This window comes from Lagenorhynchus albirostris, chromosome 2 (genome assembly GCF_949774975.1).
Source record: "Lagenorhynchus albirostris chromosome 2, mLagAlb1.1, whole genome shotgun sequence".
Lineage (NCBI taxonomy): Eukaryota > Metazoa > Chordata > Mammalia > Artiodactyla > Delphinidae > Lagenorhynchus > Lagenorhynchus albirostris.
Window position 1 is genome coordinate 125,721,389 of NC_083096.1, and position 27,849 is coordinate 125,749,237.

The 27,849-nt window shown below is 33.7% G+C and overlaps 1 protein-coding gene across 1 annotated transcript in view; it reads left to right on the plus strand.

Moving 5' to 3' along the window:
* ANKRD13C (ankyrin repeat domain 13C) overlaps positions 1–23,758 on the plus strand; it is an 81,084-nt gene extending 57,326 nt beyond the window's left edge. The window contains exons 9-13 of the mRNA XM_060139755.1: positions 1,683–1,844; positions 9,273–9,352; positions 10,793–10,891; positions 13,416–13,516; positions 21,515–23,758. Of these exons, the coding sequence (XP_059995738.1) occupies positions 1,683–1,844; positions 9,273–9,352; positions 10,793–10,891; positions 13,416–13,516; positions 21,515–21,645 (573 nt within the window). The 3' untranslated portion in view covers positions 21,646–23,758. The remainder of the gene's footprint in view (positions 1–1,682; positions 1,845–9,272; positions 9,353–10,792; positions 10,892–13,415; positions 13,517–21,514) is intronic.
* Positions 23,759–27,849: the final 4,091 nt, after the last annotated feature.

The following is a 27,849-nucleotide window of genomic DNA, read 5'->3' on the forward strand; positions in this document are numbered from 1 at the left end:
CAGAAGGTTATCCAGCTGTATATCCCCCAGACCTTTCTTTATGCTTTATGTACATAAATATCTATTTATGATTGATAGGTTTATTTTTCATAAAGTGTCATTTTATGTATTGTTTTGCAACTTTTTTTCCCCCAATGTCTTAGAAGTGTTTTCTTTTCAGTAGTATTACTTCGTTCTTTTTAGCAACTGCATAGTATTCCATAGTATGGATATGTTGTAATTTATTTATCCAGTCTCTTATTTTTGAACATTTAGATGGACACACATTTGTGTCCAGTTTTCTCCCACTATAAATGATGTTATGTTTACTATCCTTTTACATGCCTTTGCATTGTCTTTTATAGATAGCAAGAAATGGAATGGCTGGATTATGGGGAATATACATTTAAATTTTTTTATTGATATGATTTATTTTTAATAAATGCTTTTTCATTATAAGATTTCAAAAATTGATCATTATCACTTGAGTGTTTCCCAACCACAGAAAAATTCTCACTGTGAGATCTAGGTTCATCAATTTTCCTCTCTAAGCCTATTTGGCAACAAGTACCATTATAGGATTCCCAGTTGTGAGATCCTACATTGCAATCCATTTGTTGGCTTGAAGTCTTATTTGTTTGTACTCTGTTCTTCTGGACAGCATTAGAAGGATCACTTCAAGAGAAGATAAAAATTGAAGCTGCTGTTCATCTAGTGCTACTGCTAAGCAGCTCAAAGCTCTTGAAGAGTGTCTAGGTGATCTTCTTAAGTCTTTGACAGGTAAGGAGGGAGTCAGTAATGCTTATGGTTCCCATTTTGTAGGTAGAAACAGGTACAGAATGCCTTGCTTTCTAATGACTGGTAAGGAAGCCACCAAAAGCAAGGTGGAAATGGAAGCAACAATAAACACTTAGTTTTGGAATGCCAGAAAACAGCAGCAAGAGGAGAGCAAGTGATCTGCATGCAGGTAGAAATGGGAAGCTTATTTTCAGTAGTTACTGATCATGTTTTTTGAGGTAAGTTATTTCAAACTCTGACCACCTGTGGGTCTGGAAAAAGGTGAAGGTTAATGTTGAAGGAGCCCTCTTTTCTTGATGTCCTTTTAATCCATTTGAGTTTCCCTATCCCCAATTCATAATATAAATACATAATTATATTGATGAGCAAAACTACTTGGTTGTTCTCCCACCGTTGAAAGAAGCAAGCAACTGTAATTTGAAGTTTGGGCCTGTTAGAGAATACTGGAACAGGTAATTAATTTTAGTTGTACTAGAAATTTTTATTTCTTTTTATTCCATTTTTTTCTATCTATAAAATGGGAACATTAATTATCCCTGACCCCTCCTTGTAACTCATGATATTTGACTATTAGCTAAATTAAGTTGTCAGATAGTTTTGTGCTACTTGGGAGTAGATTCTAAAGGAATACTATGTGTTGTTTTTACTTACACTTAATTCATTTGCAGATTAACTACCATACATCTTGTGTGTTTTAAATTTTCCTTTACAAATTTGAAATGTGTAATTTTATGTATTTTTTAGCTTAATAGAATGTATAAGATAATTTGATAATTTCAAGTACCAGAGGAATATTTATTTACATCTAAATGTTATATGTTTATGAAGAAACTGTGTATTACTTCAAAATTTTAAAAAAATCTAAGATAAACTTTATTATTTTGAAATATTTGATTTTGCTTTAGGAAAGGGTAGGAAACTTTTTGGCCGACTTTTATCTGGTGAATGGACTTGTTTTAGAATCAAGAAAAAGAAGAGAACATCTCAGTGAAGAAGATATTCTTCGAAATAAAGCCATTATGGAGAGTTTGAGTAAAGGTGGAAACATAATGGAGCAGAATTTTGAGGTATAACTTTTACTTTTCTTAATTTATAATGTTCTAAAGAGAGAGGGGGTAGACTTCATTCCTGGCATTCAGTGAGTTTATATAAGTATGCTCATAGGTTTTGTTTACCATGTATCACCTTTTATTTTTCTGTGATACAGTCTTTGGTGATTTTTTGTGAACCTGTTCTTGATCTTTGAGTCTTCACTAATAAATAGATTAAAATCGTTTTGTAAGCATGAAACCTGGTGTAATTTTTAATCCATGTCCCTTTGCATATATATATATATTTTTTCCTACTTCACCAACTGAAATCTTCTGCTGCTGTGAAGACCTGGCTAAAAATCTACCTACTTTATGAAGTGATTTCTAGCCTATACCTTCCCATAATTTTTTTATTCAGCATGTATTTATTGAAAACATGGTACATGCAAAGAATTGTGTGACAGTAGGAAAAGGGGAGGGAAATCATGGAACTGCATAGCTATATGAGACAAGGTAACTTGGCTCTATAATCTTATTTCCCTAGTAAGATGAATTGGAGGGTTTCTTAAATTTTTTTTTATTTTAACAATTTTAGACTTTAAAACCAGAAAAAAAATGATTCCCAAATGTTAACATTTTACTACATTTTTTATAGCAGTGTTTTCTAGGATTGGGACCCTTTAGTGGATTATGAATTCAATTTGTGGGCTGTGACCCCCACTTTTTTTTTTTTGAAGTAGAATCTAAATTCAGATAATAAGGAAAAACTAGAGCACATAGTATGGGTCCTTATTACTTTATGAAACAATAGTGTCAGGGGTGTATGTTGTGTCTACTTGCATATGTGTGACTGCTGGGTTATAGTGTAAAATGTGAGTCACAGTCAGAAAAAGATGAAAGGCTACTATGTGGAGACTTGAATTCCTTGAATGTTTAGCCCCTCCCCTATGGTATTGTGCCAGATTGCATTTTCAGGATAGACAAACTTTTCAGAATAGTATGCCAGCTCTCAACTAATTCATCACGTGTGTGCCAGCAAATTTATCTTAATGTTTAGAAAGTTTATGTGTTGAGTGAATCAACCATAGTTTAGTTAAGTGAGTATAGGATGTAAAGTGCTTAAGAAGCCACATTAAATGTTTAAGTTAAAATTGTGATCCAGTTTAGTGTGATCGTGTCCCCTTCCTGCCAGATCCTCTTTGCAGTCCTCATTTTTCTTTTGTCCTTGGGTTAGAGCCTCACTAGACTTTATTTTCCAGAAGCCTCCTGGTATTTGCTGATCTCTCCATCAGTAGGAGGTAATAGGATGTGATATGCTCAGGAAATAGAAATGGAGATGGATTGAAGAGAGGGAATGATGAGCCTAATCTTTTGACAAAGCTGTTACCCTTTCCCATTGTTAACCAGACATAAAGAACATTTCTTTGGACTATATTGTGATTTAAATTTTATAACAGTTCTTTTTTAAAAAATGATTTTGTTGTGGTGGTGCTTATTGCTACCTTTGTTTAATTTTGGCAGCAAACCATTTTGGGATGAGTACACAAATTTATTTTCTTTAGGGCAGAGATTGTAACTTGATGCACTTGAATTGGTAAAGGGGTCTTTAAATGACATTTTAATCACATATAGTTTGGCATGTTGAAATTAAAACATAGTTTAATCCCAGATGTCTATATAATAAAACAAAATAATATGAATTAAATAATTAAGCTTCTGACTTCTGATCAGATCAAAGGAAATAGTTCCTGGGCATTGTGTGAGGTATTTTTTCATATATCATCTCATTTAATTTTTAATTATCACAGTGACCTAATGAGATAACTATCATTGCCCAATTGTATAGAAAGGAAAATGAGGTTTAAAGAAATTAATATATCTGAAGTCACAAAGCTATAAGTAGCAAAGATGGGTTTTGATTCTTGGACCCTTACCCCAAGTTCTTGTTCTTGGGCTAAGTATATTGCTTCCCAGATTGCCTTTGTTAAAGTCTCATCTTTGTGTGTAACCAGATTTTCAACACGTCTTAGCAATTCTTACAAAATATTGTGAAGTTGAAGTTGTAAAAGGAATGAGAGAACGTTGCTATTGGTAAAAGTAGTCAAAATCAGTATTGTGGTGTTTTTTTTAATGATGTATAGAGAACACATTAGTAAAAAGCATGTTTTTGGGTTTGGAACATTATTGAAAATTTCAAGAACTTAGAAAATATGTATGACTATTATGATTGTTTTCAAAAGACATGAAAATATTATATATATATACATATATATATATATATATATATGTACACATATATATATATTTTTGGCCATGTTGTGCGGCTTGTGGGATCTTAGTTCCCCAACCAGGGATTGAACCTGCACCCTTGGCAGTGAAAGCGTGGAATCCTAACTACTGGACCGCCAGGGAATTCCTGAAAATATTATATTTTAAAGCCACATTTTAATAGAATCTCAGTTCTTAAAAATGTATGTCCTTTTCAGAATACATTTATGTTCTTTATTCTAAATGAATAGCTTTTGAGTTTTTTTTTTCAGACAAATATTTGTTTTAATTTCTATAAGAAATAGCTTATAGGTAACACTTGGAAGTAATTATTTGCCTTTTAACTAGTTTTGCCATTTCTACTCCTTCTTTTCCCTCTTCTTTCCAGACAGTTCTAATATTTAGTATATATTTTTGACAATATTTTTTATAGTAAAATTTAAGTGCTCAGAAATTCTTAAGTTATGGACACTTGCTCCTCCACTTTTGGTGCTTTTTTTCACTTTGTTCTAACCAATTATTGTTGGAGGGGGGAGTAATGCCCCATTTATACCTTAGACAGTCATTGATAAAAGCATTAATTGTATGCAAGCTATACATACAGAATATTGAGTTAAACTCTATTAGTGATTAGTACTTTTTTAATATATAAAATCAAAATAAGAATATATAGATATAAAATACATGAATGTGTTAAACTTCCAGAAAATTTTGCCATATAAAATATTAGAATTCAGCAAATCTAGCAATAAATCAAAACTATTTCGTATATGCTTCAAGAAAAACAGGCATTAAAAGTTTGCATTTAATTATGTAGGAAAGGTTTGATTTCATTTTAGTTACAGAGCCCACTGACTTAGGGAAATAAACTTAGAAAGCCATCTGGTGTCCTGTGGCAGCCTTCATGTCTTCCTGTTTCATTAGATAGTTATGGGAACAGTATAGTGGGAACACTGATGGGTTCAGCTGTGAGTATCAGTATATAACAAAGGATCAATTAGAATAAACATAAACTAAGAAAGACCTTATTAAAATATAATAACTGATATTCATAATGATGAAGTAAAGTGCTCAGTGGAAGGTTAAATGAGATTCATTACAGTCTCTACTAAGATGGGGAATGTGTAATGTATAGTTTAGAAAGAATTCTATTGGCAATAGTAGAAACTGCTTAGAGAATTTTATTACCTGGAAAAATATACTTATATGACATGCCACATTATCTAATCATGCCAGGAAAATGAGTCTTTACTATGATAATATATATATATTTTATATATATATATATATGATAATATATATGTGATTTAATATATATATATAATTTTATATATATATATAAACACTCAGTTATAGCCAAATGTATATACAGGTATTAAATATATATAGGTATTAAATAGACTGGAAGCAAGAGTAGACAAAAGAGTAGACGATTTTAAGCAGTGCTCTGAAAGAGAAATTGACCATGATCTGCTTAGTTAGATAGAGATTTGGGTGGAGGTGTGATTAACCTTTCTGGGTTGGAGCATCAGTGGTAAATTTTTTCAGTCATTTCTTCTGTTTGTTACAGCTTCTATTAGCTTGTCTGCCTTCTGCAGGATCACAAGACACTGTTTTACCTAATGTTTTGCCACAATATTTATGACAGTCACTACCTATTAAGCCCATTTGTCATTCTGTTAATAGCCATTGCCACATGCCATACTATTGTGTGTAGTATCACATTTTATATATCATATTTGGTATTGGTTATGATATAATTTTGGCTGATTATAACAGTAACCTAAACAAGACAGGAGTTTATTTTTCTCTCATGGAAAAATCTGAGTTTATATGGTTTCTTTGTTCTGTGAGTTAATCTCAGACCTAGCTTTTTTTTTTTTTTTTTTTTGGTCTTATTTCTCTACCATTTCTAGGACCTGGCCCTCATTCACATGGTATACGATGTTTTATTACCTGTTTAGCATTCCAACCATTAGGAATGATAATTGCTAATAGTAATTAGGAAAGAGAGGACATGCCTGTTCTGTTTGAGTACCCAGTCAGAAGTTGCATACATCACTGCTCAAATCCCATTGGTTAGAACTTAGGTGTAACTAATTTAGCTAGCTGTAAAGATATCTAGAAGTCTTTAATCTAGGAAGTCATGTGTCCAGCCAAAAATTGGTAGGGAGGTTCTTTTACAACAAAGAACAGGAGATAGATTATTGATTGAGTAGACAGTTAGTATTCTCTAATGTCTCATTGTTAGATACATACCTGATGCTTCAGTTACCACATAAACTAGTAACTGTCACCCAATATATACCTTCAATTCTGACTTGTCTCTTAATTACCAAATCTATAGTATTTTGCCTACCTCCACTTGGATAAACATAGGTATCTAAGATTTAGTATGTTTAAATCTGATCAGTTTTTTCATTCTTCTTATTTTCTCTGTCTTGAGTGGTAACACCATTATCTACTACCATTACCCAAACCAGCAATCTGAAATTTGTCCTTGGACTTCTTAGCTTTCCTTAACCTCTGTGTCTAATCGATTACAAAATCCTAAAGATCTCATGAATCTATTTCTCTTCTTCCATTTTGAAATAGCTTATCATTTCTCATTTGGATTACTGAGATAGCTTCCTAACTTACTCACTGCTACCAGAGTGACCTCTCTGAAATAGATTGAACTATGTAAAGCCTCAATAACTAAAATGTATAGAATATTTACTATGTGTCAGGCACTATTTTAAGTATTTTATGTTAACAAGCCAGTTTTATCCTTACAACGACCCTCTGAGGTTATGTAGTTGACTAAACTGAGACAAAAGAGGTTAAATAATTTGTCCAAAGTCAGCTAGTAATTGGCAAAGCCAGGATTTGGTCAGTCTGGCTCCAACGTTTGTGTTCTAAAACATTATATTGCTCAAAATATTCGTCCATTGCTTTCTGAGTAAAATACAATCTACTTAGTGCACAAAACCCTTTCAAACTACTTTTTCTCTTCTGTGTCTTGCCCTCTTACCTTGTATCTTGCTATTTTTCCTTCATGTATGCTACACATGAAGGGAAAAATAGCACCACACTTGTAGTTTCCCAGTACAGCATGCTTTTTCTCACCATTGTACTTTTCTCAATGTCCTTCATTTGGTTATTTTGTTCTCTTTCTCTTAGACTTCTCCACCAGGAACCACCATTGCTGGCACATCTTTTTGGCTACCCCAATCTGGGTCAGAGAAACCTCTTCTCAGTGCTTTTATGCCATCCTCTTGATCCCTCTATCATAGCACACCCATCCTGGATTATAATTATCTACTTCCTGTGTGTCTCTTTGTAAACTTCTCAAGGGCAGAACGTCATCTTTCATATTGCCTGATGCTCAAAAACTGTTAGTTTCCCTTCTTCCCCTATTCTTCTGTTGCTACTCAGAGATCATCAATGATTTCTAACCAACAAAATCTGTGGCCTTTTTTTCAGGCTTCTTTCCCTTTAAAGTCTTTGTCATGATATTGAAACAGCCTTTTCACTTCCACGATACTTGTCTTGCATCTTGTCATGATACTTGATACTTGTCTTGTATCTTGTCATGATACTTGATGCTATGTTTTTTACTTTTCCCTTATTGATTAATATCTGGCTCCCTTCTGTCCTCTCCGCCCTCCCCCCTGGCAAAACTGTGTAGTTTTTAGGACTCAGTCATCAGTCCTCTGTTTTATTACTTTTCATTTAGTTAGAGAATTCTTAAACCATTATCTCTAAATATGATTTCTCTCCTTTTCTTTTGGTAACTGCCCTCTAGGAACTTCCAAGTATAAAATAGTTACTATTATTTACTGAATCCTTTATACTGTGCTAGGCACTAAGATTTTCCATACACTGTCTCCTTGAATTCTTAACTATGAGTTGGGTGGTCATATTCCCATTTTGCAGGTGAATTAAATTGACAATAATATAAATAACATGCCCCAATTCACACAACTACCAGGTAGTGGAGCTGGGTGGGATTCCAGTTCATTTTTGTGTCTTCAAAATCCTTGATTTTAACAACTCTAATATGCTGCCTATTAACATCTTAAACTCATTATATTCAAAACTATACTTCTCTGAATGGAATCCTCTCCCAGTGTTACTGTTCATTTTGTTATTTATGTCTTTCACTTATTGCCCTTTTGCTCTACAGTTTGTGGTTTTTCCTTAGCAATTTTCGATTTCTACTGCCACTCCCTTAGTTCTTTATTGCCAATTCATTCTATTGTGATCCAAGCTCTTAGTTAACAAAGATGAGGTGTAAGTTTTAAATCTGATATGACCTTTGCCACTGTTGTTGATCTCCCTTTTGAACTTTCCTCCCTAGTTCAAATCAATCTAGTGTTTTCACTGTTAATTTTCTCTGTCCAAAATATTCTTTTTATTTTCTTTGCATTTAAATTTGAGCCTCAATCCCCTAGTCTCGATTTATTGTCTATAGAAAACTGCTCTCTTTTCTGAACCCCTGTATTACTCAGTTTTTTGTAAGCTCATTTGATCTTTAATCATTTAATACTTTGTATTCCTGATTAACTATTCATGTTTGTATGTGTTTTTTCTTTCCAACTTTGAATTGTAAACTCTGTGAAGTCAGGATTAGTTTTTATACTTCTCTGTAGTTCCCACGTTCAGCATCTAGCATAATGCCAGGGACATTTTAGATGATTAAAACATCGAATGGGGCTTCCCTGGTGGCGCAGTGGTTAAGAATCCGCCTGACAATGCAGGGGACACAGGCCATGCTCCACAACAAGAGAAGCCACCGTGGTGAGAGCCCGCGCACCGCAATGAAGAGTAGCCCCTGCTCGCTGCAACTAGAGAAAGCCCATGCACAGCAGTGAAGACCCAACACAGCCAAAAATAAATAAATTAAAAACAAAACAAAACAAAAACAAAAAAATAGACATTGAATGAATGGATTTTACTACTTTGACACTTTTCTTTTTATTTGAGATTTAAAAAATGATAATTAATATTATTGGACCTTACATCACCATGGAAGTATCTCAGAATAACCTCTTAAAGCATTATATTGAAGAGATTAAGTAGATTATAGTTTATTGTATGTTTTAATTTTATATTTTAAAAAATATAATTTTCTTTTCTCCCTCCCTCTTTGTCTCTGTCTCTGTATCTTTCTTTCTCTCTCTCTCCCCCTCTCTGTTTGTTATTTTTTGGCAGCCAATTCGAAGACAGTCCCTTACCCCTCCTCCTCAGAACACTATTACATGGGAAGAATATATATCTTCTGAAAATGGAAAGTAAGTGTTGTTTTGTTTGTTTATATATTCTTTGGTTTTTAGAAAAATTAGTAAAAACATGAATATTTAGGCATAAAATTTTTTTTACAGAGAATCACTAGTATAGTTTCATCTGAAGCAGTTCTTTTTCCTTTTAAAAATATGGATGAAGGGGCTTCCCTGGTGGCACAGTGGTTGAGAGTCCGCCTGCTGATGCAGGGGACATGGGTTTGTGCCCCGGTCCGGAAAGATCCCACATGCTGCGGAGCGGCTGGGCCCGTGAGCATGGCTGCTGAGCCTGCACGTCCGGAGCCTGTGCTCTGCAACAGGAGAGGCCACAACAGTGAGAGGCCCGCGTACCACAAAAAAAATATATATATATATGGATGAAGCATGATGAGGGAGAAGCATCCCCAGTTACATTCTCTTTTTGAATAAGTTGTAGAGCCTTCTTTTTACATCCCTCTTGCCAATTTATATACACCAAAAAACCTATAGGACATTGTTCTAAGGAAATATGAGGACTTGCCCAATACAGTTGCTTATTTGAGTTTTTGCACTGTATGATGAACTTTATATTCTGTTATTATCCAGAGTCTTTTGCAAGGCTACTCATTGTTTATCTACTTTTTGCCTTTCCAAGCTCATCTCCTGTCGTGATCTCTTTGTTTCAGCCTGTGCCAGACTACTTCTTACTATGCTTACCCAAGATGTTTGCTTAATGTTATATTGCTAATACTTAGTAGAGTACCTATTACATAGTTTTTGTATCCAGTAAGTACTTATTGAATAAAAGAATGATGAATGAATGGTTTATTTTGAATGAATAAATAAATAAGAATTTTTTTCTGGCTGCCCATGTCAAAGAAAATACAGTCCTTTGTAGAAAATATTCTTTTGGTGGAGAATAAAATATTACCTACCCTCATGCTTAGTAAGAAGTTGTCTTTTTTTTTTTTATGTTGAAAGGTTTATTGTTATACTTTTTCTAACTTCTCTAAAATGTTTCCATCTTATAATATTCTACAAGTAATGTAAAATTCTGTATTCTTTATATCACTTCTTATTGATCAGTGCTGAGAACCATAGACAGTAAGAGGTTGAATTGAATAAGTGATTTAAAAGATACAAAATATTTTTAAAGGTTGTTTTTTTCTATAGATTTGCTTTGTTATTAAAAATAGTGATTATTAAAATTCAACATGAAATTTTCTGGGTTTTGATCATATTCTTCTGAACTTTTATGCTTTGCTATTTTCTTTGTTACCCTTGCCTCATTTATTATACGTTTCATTCCCTTTTAGCATAATTTTATTTCTATCAGAGTAAGAAAAGTTGAAATACTAATGAATGTCATTGGAAGATGACAGATTCTTCTTGGGAAGATGACAGCATGTGGAAAAAATTTCCTAATATTTTCTTTCTTTCTTTCTTTCTTTCTTTTTTCCTTTTTCATTTTAGAGCTCCTCATCTGGGTAGAGAACTGGTGTGCAAAGAGAGTAAGAAAACGTTTAAAGCCACCATAGCCATGAGCCAGGAATTTCCCTTGGGAATTGAGTCGTAAGTTTGTTATTAACTGCACAAGTTTATGAAAGAAGCTATTGAATTCTAAATGCTATAATAATGTTGGCATCTGGGTGGTGCATTTGAGGCCTTTGAAATGTAAAAGCAAACAGCCATTGCTTTGACAGTGTGTCGTGCTCCCTTCTAGAAATTTTCCAGCTCACAAAATATTAACATTTTAATTATTTTAACCAGATAAATTTTTGAATAATTATTTTTTAATTACAAAAGTAATACATGAATACATGCTTATTGTAAAAAGTAACAGTTGGGAAGTTTATAGAATAAAAATGGCAGTTTTCTTTCACCTCAGGTAAATAACTGCTGTATTTTTGTCTAGATTTTTTCTGTATTTTTTTAGAATTTTTTATAAAAATGGGGGAACAGTCTACAATTTGTTCTGTTAGTTCCTTTTTTTCTTTTAAAAGTGTGTTATCATGGAGTTCTTACAATAAGTACATTATTATCTATCTTTTTTTCTTTCCTTGATATATTGTAGTATTGATATACTGCCATTTATTTTATCATCCCCCTACTGATAAACATTTTAATTATTTGTAGTTTGTCACCCTTATAAACAGTACTCCTGGAGTACTTGAATATATCCTTCCAAACCTGTATTCATCAGATGCTCATTAAAAAAAAATTGATTTGGAGAGATGGATGGAATGTGAGGTGGGTAGCTAGAGCCGATTCTGACAGAATTGTACCTTTAGGCTTCTCACTAAAGTAGGGGATGAATTGAAGTCCTAGGCTTTCCTTTGTAGATCCTTCCACTTTCAGTCTGGGCTATTACATTAAAAAAAAAAAATTCTCACGGAAGAGAGCAGGACCCTTCTTTTCTACAAATTCTGTGCACATCTCATACTCCTCAATAGCCAGGCTTTGGAAGAATAGATAGAATTTGGTATACAGTCCTCAAGTTATTGATCAAAGAGGGAAATAAATAGTTCTCAGAAGATGCGGGAAGGGAATTAGCCATACATACAAATCTGCATAATTTATCATATCTTGGACCCAAATGACTCCAAGATGCACCAGATATATACTCTAATGAAGAAGAATAATGTGGCAAATTATAAGATGCTCTCAATTTTAGGAGTTATCCCAATTTCAGAGATGTTAATATGTGAAAAAAAATGGGTATTTTAGAATTTATAAAATGTGGAATTATAGCCATTCCCCCTGCAAAAAGTAAAATAAGGAATATAGATAGTATATAAAAGCCAGAAAAAGAACTCATTCTAGAATAAAATATAAGTCAAAGAACAGAAGAAAATTTCTTGTAAGTACTATAGGAAAACATAAAAAGAACATGAAATTGGTAAACTAGATCACTCTAAGATGAGATGATAAGACAACAGAATGAAATGAAAAGGAGATTGTAAAGCTAAGGAAATAAATTAAACACTGAATAGCACTATTGCAAAACAAATACAGTAGAAACAACAATGAACAGGATAGATGTGACCAAAAATTAAATTTTTATAGCTTATAGTGAATCCAGTGAAAGCAGAGGTTAAAGAAATTTGAGAAGTAATATTTATGGAGGAGAGTGGTTCAATATAAGGATCATTGCTGTTCCATTTAAATAGAAAGCCTCCAAAATGTAAACAAAATAGTATTCAAAATATGATAGAAGAAAATTTCTCTGTATGGAAGAACTAATTCTGTAGCCTAACATTAGGCTCCAAGAAAAATTGATAGAGAAGGATTAGTAACAATTATTATATTGGTTAAACTATTGTATTTCAATTGTTAATAGAGAGTTCTAAAGGCATTCAGGTGAAAGGGTAAAAAACAGCCTGGCCTTACATTTTTTTTACATCTTGATATTGCTGAGGCAAAGAAAGTGTGATCTGATAGTATATCTAGGTAAGATGTCATTTACATATCAAGGCAATTGAAAAGGACACAGAAGAATTCAATAAATATAGCAGCCATGGGCCTTTTTTGAAAGAAAAATACTACTACTTGAAAATGAAATTCATCCAACCAAAGGATAAAAGAAGTTAAGAGACCTCATGAAATTGTAGTTAAGAGGGAAGGATTATAAACTGAAATTTTATGCCAGTTGGATTTCTCTTTAGTATGTAAAAAAGAAACACTCAGTTATCAAATCTATAAGAAATCAAGGAATAATAAGTACGTAAGAGCCCTTCACACACACAAAATTGACAGTGAAATTCAGGCGTCCAAACAGTGAGGCTAATTAAAGAACTTGGGAATTTGTAGACTTCAGGAAGAAGACTAGTGTAAGCCTTGAATCTGCTGAAATATAGATCTGAAATCAACAACTGTGGGAATTATGGCTGCCCAATAAAATGTGAAAGTTATAAACTTTGACACAGTGAAAAGAATAATAAAACAAAAAAACAGGAGGTGGAAGGAGGTGTCATTTTCTCATCTTTAATATCTGGAAGTCAGTAATACTGTGTAAGTTTGAAGCATGTAGTTATAAAACAACATAAAGACACAATGAAATCAATTTGAAAAATGTTTTTCTCCTTCCATTTTTCAGATTATTGAATGTTTTGGAAGTAATAGCTCCCTTCAAGCACTTTAATAAGCTTAGAGAATTTGTTCAGATGAAGCTTCCTCCAGGCTTTCCTGTAAAACTAGGTAAGAGAAAAATTTTCATGTAAGTTCAGTGTCTGTTAGAAATATGGAGCTGTTTACTAACATTTAAGAAGAAGAAATATGCTTTGAAGGAAAATGGATTTCCTAGTTTAAATTTTTATATGGTTTTTCTGTAATTACATGCATTGATATTCATGTTTTGTCAAATATATAAAGTTCCTGATGAAAACTCTAATTCTACTTAAGTCAAATGTAAGGGATATGCAAATATTTCATTCAAGAGGGTGTGGGTGAACTTATGATGCACTGTGATAATGTTTTAATATGAAATATAGGGAGACTGGATTTTAGCCCAAATTTTCAGCAGACTCTGAGTTTCTGAATAGTGGGAATGTTTCTGTTGTCAACAGTCATTATTCAGGGATACAGTAATACTCCTTACATTTTATTTTTCAGTCTTAAATGTGTAAACTTAATTTTATTTTAAACAATGATCTTTCAAAACAGTAAACTTTCATTTTCGTATATATTTATCTTCTTAACTATATTAGAAAACTGGGAGCAAGACACTATTTACAGGTTCTTTAGGAGTTGAGGTTTAGATTTAGCATTGATTTAAGCTCCAGGAGGGCCTTCAATACCATCCACTGATCCAGCCTCCAAATATTTAATCAGTGCCTGCTGTGTACTGGACCCTTTTCTATGGGGGGGATGAGAGACAGCAAAAAGCCCCTGCCCTTTTGGTGTTTACATTATGTATGGGGTAGGGGGATATTATATAATAATATAATTTTTATATAATTCCTCTGATATATTTTATCTTGTTTTACTCAATATTACTGAAACCACATCTCAGAATAATTAGGCCAAAATGCTTTAATCCCAGAAGTAATGCTTTTATTGCTAAAATTAAACTCGACCTTCTCAACTTTCCAAATTTGGGAATATATTTTGTGAATTAAAATTGATTTTAAAACATGTTCTAACTATGTCATTCTAGATTCCCTTTGTGATGTAAAAGCACTGGGAACCCAGTGTCTACTTGAGTAAACCAGTGATAAGATTCTAGGCAGAAACTGTTAGAAAACTAAAGCTGAGAGTTTGAGCTGTGGATCATTACATGAGTATTTCTGCAGAAGCTTCAAATCCCACTGTAATTGTCTGTAGCCAGAAAATAGTTCAAGCATTGGACTCTCTTCTATATACTGTATTTAAGGGGCACAGTGACAAACTAGAATAGAGGGTAGGGATTAAATATATGAAACTATTACTGTATTCACATTTTTTAAAGTCCCAAACACAAATCAAACCTCACAATACAAGTTTTTTTTATGAAAAAGAAATACTTTATATAGAAAGGAAAAAAATCTACAATACTTTTTTGCAGGCATTTCTCTGATATAGAGCCATATTAACAAGGGATTTATAATTTTTTGCTTGTATACTTATTGGGAATTTGCTTACCTCTATCTCTCTTGTCTCTTTGTCCTTCTTTCAAAATGACCATATAAAACTCCAGTCCTACGTCAGTTTAATCTTCAGTCATTTCTGTTTCTATATTTAGGCTAGAAGGTACAATTGAGGGGAAAAATTTGGGTATTGTTAACACAACTACATGTTTTCAAAAGCAGCCAGAGCTTTAAATGCTGATTTTGAATGATCTTTTCTCTGATTTGCTGCTTCCCTCATTCTGCTTTCAAAGGTTAAATTTGAACCTCCTTCACCAGTCCCCATCCCCACCCCCCACTACTTCCTCCCACAGTCTAAGCAGATGAATTTTGTTTTCTTAGTTACAAAAAAAGGCCATCAGAAATGAGACCTCCCTCATTACTCCCAACTTCTCACACAGACTTTTCTGCCCCAAGCCCTATCTTTTCCTCCATCTTTTCTATCTCAGTAGAAGTGGTGTCCCTTTTCTTAGCTTGATTATTCTCTTCATTTGTACTGTGGATCTGTTCTCCTCCCTGCTTTTTTAAAAAGCTTGCTCTATCAGTTTCCCCATATTTCTCCTTTATCTTCCAACTCCTGTACAGCCTTTTTCTTCTTAGCCGTTAGGCTTTGTTCAGTTCTTTCTCCTTTTAAAGTTAAACCAATTAAAGGTCTTTCTCTTTTTAAAATTCAGCCGATCTAGGGAGTTCCTTGGTGGCCTAGTGGTTAGGATTGTGGGCTTTCACTGCTGTGGCCCGGGTTCAGTCCCTGGTTGGGGAACTGAGATCCTTCAAGCTGCATGGTATGGCCCAAAAAAAGAAAAGTCAGGCACAGGGAGGTGAGGGGAAGATGGCCAAACTTCAGAAATAAAATTCAACCAATCTAATGAAGCAATCCCTTTAGCTCCACCCTACCCAGCACTTGCCTTTAATCTTTGCTTTTCATAGCCAAGTTGCTTGAAAGTCTACTTTTAGCTCTCCATTCTTTCTTTCTATTTATAGTTATATTATAAATGGGGGAAGGTGAAAGGAGATAAAGAGAGGTAAAATTTTTCTACTTCACTTGAATTGCTAAAGTGATGACACCAGGGGCCTATGACAAATTAGTTATATATAATGTATACCTAGAGCAACCACTAAAGAAGGTGTACAAAGAGATATACTCAAAAACACTATAGATAAATAAAAATAAAATTCTAAAAAATAGTCATGTTGGGACTTCCCCGGGTGGTCCGGTGGTTAACACTCTGCGCTTCCACTGCAGGGGGCACAGGTTTGATCCCTGGTTAGGGACGTTCCACATGCTGTGTGGTGCAGCCAAATAAATAAATAAATAAATAAATAGTAGTCATGTAACCTACAGGAAGGCAAGAAAAAGAAAAATATATGAAAAAAGACAACAAGCAAAAAAACAAAAAATGAAACAGCAGACTTAAGTCTTAAGTATATAAATAATTCCATTAAGTATAAATAGTCTAAATAAAACATTTAAAAGATATAGATTGGAAAAACAGATTAAAGAAACATGACTCTACTACATGCTATCTTCAAGAAACCCTTCAAATATGATATTGGCAAGTTGAAAGTGAAAGGATGGAAAAAGATATATCATGCAAACATTAATCAAATGATAACAGGACTAGCTATATTAATATTAGATAAAGTAGATTTCAGAGCAAAGAAAACTACTGGGGTGCGGGGGGGCATTATATAATGATAAAGGGGTCAATCCATGAAGAAGAATAGCAATCTTAAATGTGTATACCAAACAACAGAGCTGCAGGATAAGTGAAGCAAAATCTGAAAGAAATGAAAGGAAAAATAGATTTTCAATTATAGTGAGAGTCTTCAGCACCCTTCTCTCAACAGATGATACAACAACTTCAACGAAAATCAGCAAGGATATTATAGAACATCTCTACAACACCATAAACCAAAGCACCTAATTGGCATTTATAGAACAGTTTACCCAACATCAGCAGAATACACATATTTTTCAAGTACTCATGGAACATATACCAAGATAGGCCATATCCTGGGCTATAAAACAAACCTTAATAATTGAAAAACAATCAATCACAGTAGAATCCAACTAGAAATTAATAATAGAAAGATAACGAGACTCTCCAGTTTGTGATATTTTGTTATGCACTCTTCTAAATAATTTATGTCAATGGTGAAATCTCAAGGGAAAATAATATATTGAGCTGGATGAAAGTAAAATTACAAATATCAAAATTTGTATAATATAGCTAAAGTCATGCTGAGAGGGAAATTCATAGCACTAAATGCATACATTACGAAAAGAGAAGTCTTAAATCAATAATCTAAGCTCCTACTTCAAGAAGTTAGAAGAACATATAAACCCAAAGCAAGCAGAAGGAAGGAAATAATAAAGAGTAGAAATAAATGAAAGAGAAAACAGAATAAATAGAGAAAGTCAGTGATGCAAAGAGCTGGTCCTTTGAAAAGAGTGATAAAATCAACACATCTGTAGCAAGACAGATAAAAAACAGAGAATGAAACAGGATAGCATGACAGATCCTGCAGAAATCAAAAGGGGATAGTAAGTGTAATAATGAATGAAAGGGAAAAAAAAGGCATTCAGAGTAGAAAAAGGAAGAAATAAAATCTTCTCTATTTGCAAATGACACGATTCTATGAGTTGAATCCCAAAGGTTCTAGAAACAAACTAGAGTTAATGCATTCTGCAAGATGGCAGGATAAAAGTTAAACATACAAGAATCAGTAATATTTCTGTATATTAGCATTGAACACACTGACACCAAAACTAAATATTTTTTATGATTGCAAAAAAAAGGAAATAGATGTAAATTTAACAAAACATTTACAGTACTTGTATGCAGAAAATTATACAACACTGATGAAAGAAATAAAAGAAGATCTAAACAAAAGTAGAGACATACGATGCGCATGGATTGGAAGATTCAACATAGGAAAGATGTTAATTCTTCCCAAAGAGATACATGGGTTTAACACAATTCTTATCACAATCCCAGCCATATTTTTTTTGTAGATTGAGAAAAGATTATTTTAAAATTTACATGGGATGGCAAAGAAACTAGAATATCTATATTTTCGAGGGCTGCATAACAGAATACCACAAACTGTGAGTGGCTTAAACAATAGAAATTTATTGTCTCAGTTCTGGAGATTAGAAATCTGAGATCAGGGTGTCAGCTGGGTTAGCTCCTTCTGCAGGCTATGAGAGGAAATCTGTTTCATGGCCCTCCTCTAACTTCTGGTGATGTTTTTTGGCTTGTAGAAGCATCACTCCACAATCTTTGCCTTCATCTTCACATGGTGTTCTTTTCCTGTACATGTGTCTTCGAATTTCCCCTTTTTGTAAGGACACTAGCCATTGGGTTAGGGACCACTCTAATGATTCTTAATTTGATTACTTCTGCAAAGACCCTGTCTCAAAAAACAGTCACATTCTTAGGTTCTGGGGGTTAGGACTGGAATAGATCTTTTTGGAGGGGAAAGAATTTGACTCAGAACAAGAGCCAAAACAACTTTGAAAAAGAATGAGTGTGAGTAATCAGTCTACTCCATTTCAATATTTACTGTATAGCTATAGTAATCAAGACTGTATGGTATTGGTTGAGATATAAACATATAAGTCAACATAAGAAAAGAGAATTCAAACATAGATCCTTATAAATATGCTCAACTTATTTTTGATAAAGGTACAAAAGTAGTTCAGTGGAGGAAAGATAGCCTTTTCAACAAATGATGCTGGAGCAATTAGACATGCAAAGGTAAAAAAAATGAAACTCCACCTTAATCCTACAGCTTATACAAGAATTAACTGAAAATGAATCATAGACTTAAATTTAAAAGTAAAATAAAACAATAAAACTTAGGAAATAAACGTAGAAGAAATTCTTAGGGATCTAGGTTTAAGCAAAGAGTTCTTAGACTTCACACCACAGCATGACCCATAAGAGAAAAAAAATCAATGAATTGGACTTCTTCAAAAGTAAAAAAGCTCTGCTCTGTGAAAGACCCAGTTAAGAGTAAAAAAACCACAAGAATGCTTAAAACTCATCAGTAACAAAATAAACAAGCCAGTTAGAAAAGAGCAAAAGACACAAAAAGACATTTCACATAAGAGGATATATAAATGGAAAATAAGCACAAAAACAGTGTTGTGAATCATTAGCCATTAGGGAAGTGCAAATTAAAACCACAGTGAGATATCATTACATACACCTAACAGAATGGCTAAAATAAAACATGGTGACAACTCCAAATGTTTGTGCAGATGTGGAAAAACTGGATTGCTCATACATTGCTGGTGGTTATGTAACATGGTAGAGCCACCCTGGAAAACGTTTTAGCCATTTCTTAAAAAACAAACAAACAACTAACCACCCAACTTCCATGGGATCAGTCAGTTGCACTCCTAGGCATTTATCCCAGAAAAATAAAGATATGTTCACACAAAAACCTGTATACAAAAATAAGTTTGTAATAGCCTCAAGCTAGAAATAACCCAGCTGCTCGGTGCAGAGTCTCTTCATCTCTTCCACTCTGTGTTTGTTATTGATGTTCATACCGTTAAGTCTGCTGGACACTTTTCTGTTATCTGACTTAACCTCTCAAGATTTCATTCTTTTTGTGGAGTCCTTGTCCCAGTGAAAGCTGGTAGTTTCTCTTCAGATTTCCTCCCACTTTTTGGATAGAGTTCTCTCTTGATCTTCTTCCTGCCTCTCTGACTGCTCCTTCTGGAGCACATCCCTCCTATTACTTTTGTCACCCTACATTATATTCTCATTACATCTGCCTAAACTTAAGCCAGAACATGTTACTACTATGCTCACAACCATCCACTGGCTTTCCATCTCATCCAGAGTAGAAGCCGCAGACTTTTTCTTGACCTAAACCCCGCTTGATCTGGCTGCCTATATCTTCTCAAACCTCATCTTCTGCTAATCTTTCCCGTACTCATTTGGCTGTAGCCACACTGATCTCCTAGCTGTTCCCAGAATAAACCATACACTTTCATTTTAGGGCTTTTTTACTTATTCCCTCTACTTGGAATTTTCTTCCTCTAGGCAACTGTGTAGTTTGTTCTTATCTCAGGTGTTTGCTGAAAGGCCACTTTATTGAGGTTTTCCTTTGAACCCTAATCAAGAACTCTTACCCTCAACACTGAAACTCCCTATCCCCCTACTTGCTTTATTTTTGCCTACATACTTAGTCACAATTATTTTTTACCTATTTGTGGTTTGTATCTCCCAACCAGAATGTAATCTCCATAAATGCATGATTTGTTTTCTACTGTTTCCTGGTGTATATCCAATGCCTAGAACAAGGGTCATCAAGGTCATCAAACTTCTTCTGAAAGATAGTAAATATTTTAGACTTTACAGGCCATATGGTTTCTGTCACAACTATTCAACTCTTGTTGGAGAATGAAAACAGCCATAGAGAATAAGTAAACCACATATTCCAATAAAACTTTACTCTGGACAGTGAAGTTTGAATTTCATGTAATTTTATCTGCGTGAAACATTATTCTTTGTGTTTTTTAAAAAACTACTAAATTATGTAAAATGTTTTCTTAGCCCACAGGCCTTACAAAAAAAGGCCAGGCAACAGGCCTTACTTAGTTCGCTGACCTCTGAATTAGAACAGCATCTTTACTTAATAAGCACAAATGAATGATCTTTTCCACCAGAAATAACTGGAAACTCTGTAATCCTTATGTTGATTTCTTAGTTTTTTATTTTTTTTTTTAAATGAGAATATTACTTTCTGCAATAGAATACTAGGCTTGTAACAGTCAGCCTTAGTTTATGGTATGCCTTTATCCTAGGCATTCAACTTAGCTTTCACAGAATCATTTCAGAGTTTTAAGTAACCTTTAGAGTTTATTTTGTAGATGAAATCCTTGAGCCTCATAAATTAAATGATTTGTAGGAATCAGAATCTAGGTTTTATAATTTGTGTTCTTTCCAGTAAATCGTATTAGGAATAAAACTGCAGAGTGATTAAAGTATTTGGCCATTTTTGATGTCACATTTCACTCATAATTTCAGCTAGAAATGTATTTTATTTAGAAGAATATTAGGCTGTGGTGGTATGATATTACTCCAATTCTGATGAGATTATTTTTATACCATATATTAAAGTGATGGATTGTTTTTTAGTGTTTTAAAACAAAAAAGGATGAATGTATTTCATTTGTATTAAATGAAAAAAAAATCAGCTCAGATTCAGAGTATATACACTACAATCTGAAGAAAAGATATCAGAATGCAAAAAGTACAAATGTAGCCATCCCTTTGCCCCAAGAAAAAATAGTCTAGTGGAATCTGCCATCATAGTGCTAAGACTGGGAAGCAGTGGGACCTTGAGTTTTTGATGTAATTCTTGATGCTTTGGTGTCTGTCTCTCCTCACAAGTAGCCAAACTCTTCCTGCAAACACCCATACTCAATATTAGATGTATATTAGGATTTGTCTGGTCCTTGAATAACACTTTTTTACATTTTAAGGAGTATAGATATCTCTAATAGTATTTCATAGTCTATAAATAGGTTACCATTTCATTTTACAGTGTTATCATTGATTGTCCTCTCTAGATATACCCGTGTTTCCTACGATCACAGCCACTGTGACTTTTCAGGAGTTTCGATATGATGAATTTGATGGCTCCATTTTTACCATACCTGAAGACTACAAGGAAGATCCAAGCCGTTTTCCTGATCTTTAACTGACACAGAAAATGATGCCATTCAACCAAGGAAAGCTAGAGAATGCAGAGACCCCAGAAGTGAATTCAAATAGAAGGGACAAATGTTTTCATTGAAGAAAAGGGAATTATGTTGGATCGACACATCAGTGATATGATATAATGAAATGGGCCTCTAATAAGAATTCCAGCAAGTTTCCTGATGTGCCATTTTCAGTCTTTTTAAAAATATACATATTATAAGTGTAATAGTTTGACAGCTTAATGACCCCAAGTCCTTCTTATGTAAAACAGCTATGAGTGCTGTGATTTGTTTTTAAAAATTTTTACACTTCTTGTTGAAATATATATGCATATAAATATATCTATATCTATATCTAAAACACTCCTGGACCATTAACATAAATTAAATGTCTTAAGAGATATGAAACCCTTTTAAACTTGTCATCTTATATTCAAGGTGACCTTTATAAATATTCCTTCAAGCTTTGTTTTCATAAAATGTAAAGTATGTAACATTATGTATAGTTCAGTAATTTGAATGTTTGTTCAATATAATGAACTAGAAGGAATGCAGTTTTCTGTAGCTGAATGAACCAAATGGTAACCATTAAACAATTGCATTTATATGTTGCAATACACTTCAGAAGGAGCATTCTCTCTGCAGGGAATAAGGTACCTCCTTTAGCACCTTAGTGCAATTCATTGTGGTGCTATTTGTTTTTACCTGAATTCTTTCTTCAATGGAAAATGTTTGTTAATAATCTTCCTTTCATAGAAACTTTTTTTTTTCTAAACTTGAGTTTAAAAGTCCTTTTTGTGTTCATGATGAGCATGCTTAAAGATATTCTTCTTCCAAATCTGAGCACTTTAAAAAAATTCCAAATTTTTAAACTTGCTTCCTAATAAGTGCACATCATTCTGATTATTTTGTTTTTAGTGGAATATGGATGCATTTGTGTCAGTTTTAAAAACAATCCACATATTTTGGGCATCCCTACATATTTAATGCTTTCAAAATAAGGTAAAAACATTTTATATGCTAATAGAATATATTTGTTACAAGTTAAATTCCAGAAACATACACAAGATTGACAATTCCTACTGTTTATTTTTTTAAGTAAGTCACAAGAAAATATTTATTGATTTTAATTATCTCCAAAGTGTTAAAATCATGCATTATTCATTTTTGCACATAAAAATTTTTCATACTTATTCCAAGATGGTTTGAAGGTCCAACAATGACAATAAATTAGGGAGAATAATGTATAACAGTCATAAAATGTTATGTTGTATTAAAGAGCTTAGCTAAGGAAATGTTTTTTAAATGTATCTTGAAAAATGTGTCAGAATGCATCTGTCAAGTTTTTTAGAGTGACCAGTAACTTTTTTCAGGATTTTAAATAATTTGAATGAGTTTAGAGACCTTTATTGAAGAGATGGCTTAAAAATCCGAAGCATCAACCATAAGAAAAATTTTGTAATAAACATCTTTAAAGCTGCATCTTCCATGCTGGTACATACTACATTGCATATGTTGACATTTTATTAAATACATTTTATAATGAAGAAAAATAATCATAGTTAAAAATTCAAAGACCAGTTTCTACCTTACGTGGGTCTGTTGAATTTTGTGGAAAGGGTGGGTAAACCCAGACTAGTTTTGTTAAATAGAAGTTGATCCCTATTATTTTGGGAATGTTTGTTGGACTTAGAGATTCTATTATCCTGTCACTGATTATATGAGGTTTGAGATACTGAAAGGCAATGATCACTGTTGCTTTTAGGCTCCCTTGCTTTGTGGGAATATGGTATACTTTCAAGAATATACTGCAGACTTTTTTTGTAATTCATTGGGGAAAAAACATGGTAAATTGCAGCTTGGGATTTATCAATTTCCTAAAAGCTGTGACTGTTTTGCTGGGATACACTGGAGGTAGGAAGACTACTGAAAACTTTTGCACTTGAATTTTGTTTTTAACTTTTTCTTTCATAAAGAATAGTAGAGATTATCCATTCCAAAATGTCTTTTATCTGATCACAAAGGACAAGCAAATGTCAGTATCTCTTATGATGGTAAAAATAGGAGTTATTTAATGCAAATAAACTTTTCACAGTATTAGACTTTTCAAAATGTGCCTTTTAATCCAGCTAATGAATGAAGCTATATGCCGTGTTTCAAGTAAGTAGATAAAAACGCTATATATTTTGACACTCTTACGTGGTAATCTAGATTTTGTAATGTAGGTTCATAAAATTCTCTTTGCCTTCCATTTGTGACTGAAAAAATTGTTTAAAATTGGGGGGCTATAAAATGGTTACCTTAAATGGCCGTTTAGAAATGTTCAGTATATCCTGCCACCAGTATGGTTTCAAAAGAATATAGGATTCTTTAAGAAAATTCCCTAGAGACAGTTTGCCTGTCTAGACATTCATGTACAGAAAATTATCAAGCTTCATAAAAAGGGAGGCATAAAGCTGATGCTCTGATTATTGTGAGTATAGCTACATACAATTGTCTAGACACGAACACATTTCAGAGAAGCTGATAGCCAACAGAAGCTGAAAAAACTATTCAGTTTTTCTCCTGTTTAGAACTGGTATTGAGCCCCACTCACACTAATAAAAATGTGTTTTCATAGTGTTATTCATGCACAGCTTATCATTCACATCTTGGGGAAGGGTGGTGAATAATGAGTGCTTAAGTGAAATTTCTCCCTAGTTTTCACTAAGCCTAAAGCAGACAAAGAGCTTGTTTCGAGGCCACAAAAGGACTAAAGAAAATACTGAGTTGCTTTTGCTTGCTCTTAACTTTTATTTGTCACAATATGGTTGAGAAAAAGTTGTAGAAAACGGGGTGAGTTCAGAGTCCTACTTGTAGTATGCTAGCCTCTGAAATTGAGCAAATTACTTAGTATGGACACACTATGCCTGTGCTTAACTCCAGCAAAAGGTATCTTAACTGTGTTTTCCAAAATTAACAAAATGAATCCTTACCAAAGTTGCTATACTTGGGAACTTTCAAAGACAACTGACAGTGAAACCTAGATAAATGGACAGGAGGTATTAAATCACTTGTAAAGACATTAAAACTAAACTCAGTAAAAGCCCATCATTTGTATATTATGAATGAGCAAAAACTGCTTTTGTAAAGCATTTTATATCAGAAATCTGGGCCAATAGTATCTTAGAATGCCATCTAAAAATGTCATAGAATGCCATCTAAAAATGTCATCTCAGTAGTGCGCACACACACACACATATATTTTTTTGTGGTACACGGGCCTCTCACTGTTGTGGCCTCTCCTGTTGTGGAGCACGGGCTCCGGACACGCAGGCTCAGCGGCCATGGCTCACAGGCCCAGCCGCTCCGCGGTATGTGGGATCTTCCCGGACCGGGGCACGAACCCGTGTCCCCTGCATCGGCAGGCAGACTCCCAACCACTGCGCCACCAGGGAAGCCCAATAGCACACTTTTCAGATCATGTGATTATCCTTGTAGTACTACCTAGTGATGAACTTTAAAAAAACTGTTACAGCTCATTTTAGGAATAGTACTTCTGGCCATAATGGCACATATGGTACATGGAATTAGAATTTTCCTTTTGCCACAGCACCTAAAAAAACTGAAGGAAATTTCCTGTGTTTTAAAGAAAGGTATTTGGCAATCATTCCTGAATTTGCTCATGTTTTGCAGGTGAAAATAATTAGCCTAAAGCAGAAACTGTGTAGTATAAAAACGCAAAAATAAGACGCACCTGTACCTCCCATAGAATTCTTGGTCACTGAAGAAGGCTGACAGTGACTGGCGGGGATGTTTAAGTAATGAACATGGGTAGCGTAGGAATTCTGAAGAAGTGAAGCAGAAATTATGTAGTTCATACACGTTGTGGCTTATCTGCTTGGTCCTGCAGTTTCAGCCCATTCTTGTGGGTTCCAGCTTATGGTTCCAACTTATTCTTACCCCTCTCAACTATCCTTCTTTTCTTGACTGCCTGTGGGCTTTAGTCTTCAGCATCAGATGCACAGCATAGACAACTTTGAGACTATTAAACCAACTCCCACAATTAAGGTCAAATCTCTGTCAACAAATCTTTTTGGGTCATTTGGCTCCCTGGATTGAATGCTGACTGATTGATTGATAAGAACAAAATTACATGATGCTAACCTACAGGATGCTTGTCTTCCTTAACTTGATATTTAACGCCTACTATAACCTGTAAGTATATTCTTAAGAATATTCCCACTAGCAAAGAATTAGCATGGTTCACACGTTATTTTGAAGAATGTCTTTATGAATTTTACATATACTTTGATATTATAAAATGAAAATGGGAAAATAAAACTAAGTAAAACAGACTCAAAATCAACAACTCCAGAATTAGTCTCATTTAAAAACTACCTCTGCTAATAAACCCTTAGTAACATATTCTGATGCTCTTTAAAAGTATCAGTAGAGTTTCCATATTTAAACACAACTACATGTATTTGATTAGAGAAAATATTTTAGATAGGAGTGAAATGCACTAGCTAGATTTGAGACAAAAGGAACAGAAATCACAATTCCAGTTTAAAAGATGTCTATCGATCTTCAAACAGCACAGACCACTTAATCTGGTGCCCAAGTGAAGAAAGTGGTATTGTTTTGCCAGAGGAAAAGTAGGCTTGTACAGGCTATATGACACTAAGAGCAGAACATCAGTTTTAAGATGCAACTCCAAGGTGAATGTAAAATTAGTTTTCACTGTTCTAGTAGAAGCCCAGTTTGTCTTTCTTCCCTAAATAACTAATATTCTTCTACCTTCCACATAGAATCACTACCAGGGAGCTTATTATCCAAAACCTATATTCACAAAAATGTAAAGGGAAATATAGCCATATCTGCACGCAATTTATCTTAGTGCTTCTGCTAAAACGTTACCCCAAACTGAATTTTCATATAGTTTTGAAAAGCTCCATAATTAAATAGCAGGTACCGTTTACTGACCCAGGCACACAGGGCTACATTTTTTTCTACCAACTACTTTACAAGGTAGATATCACTCCCATTTTACAGACAGGAAAATGAAGGTAGGAAACACAGGTCTCCCCAGCTGTAAATGAAGCTGAAATTCATGACTGGGCTCTTAAATAGCTACTACCTCATTCACTCATGAAGAATTTAAGCAAATAAATAGCACAAACATTTTTCTAACAAAACCACTTTTATTTTTTAATCATTTTCACTACCAAATACAGAACAAAATTCAGTGTGGAGGCAGTGTTCACTTGATTTCGACTGGTTATGTGTTAAAGGCTTCTGTCCCGTGCAACCCTACCTTTGTGCATAAATGTTCACTGAAAAATAACCTAAGTATAGACTCCCTTCACGACAGCATCTTAAGTCAGTGGTACTATTTTAAAGCCCAAAATTTCTTAATCCCTTTTTAGAAATCAGTATACTATATATTCAAAGACTACAAGTGAGGGAATAAAATTTGAGTAATATTAGGCTTAACCAAGTGAAACCGCCAATATCTTACTTGTTTTTGACTTACAAAACCGACAATATCATATGGTTCAATCTTTAAATGTTTTTCTACTAAATTTTTTTGTAAGTTTAAAGAATGTCATTTGCGTTCAACTTCGTGTTTAAAAATGCAGTGATTTTTAGGACCATTACTAGAACGTCTTACTACAGACAAAATTCCCTTCCATAAAATCTTTAAAAAGTTACTACAAACTGTAAAAACAATGCTGGCTTATCTATACGGCATTTCAATTCTAAAAGTTAAAAAAAAAAATTATACTCCAATTTGGATAAAAGCTACAATTCCGGCTCATTTCCCCCTTAATCCCAGCCACTCAAACACTACTCATTTCATAAATGAATAAATATACTATTTAGTATTGTACAGTAGATACATACCATTGAGTTTCTATACTATTCCAGAAAAGTATGTTTATGTTCACCAAAAATATAAATTTACTAGATATAGGTGGGATCATGTTTATCCTAAAGTTCATTGCTTTACTCAACCCAAGTCCTACACCCAAAATATAAGAAAGAAAATTACACTTAGAAAAAGACTGTTTTAGATAGAAATTAAACTAATTCTGACAATTCTAATGGCAACTAATCACTACAGTGATGCATTCCATCTTACTACTATATTAAAATATGTGGACTGAAAGGAAAAAGAACTTGATATGTAAAATGAATGAGGTAAATGCCATACATTCAAC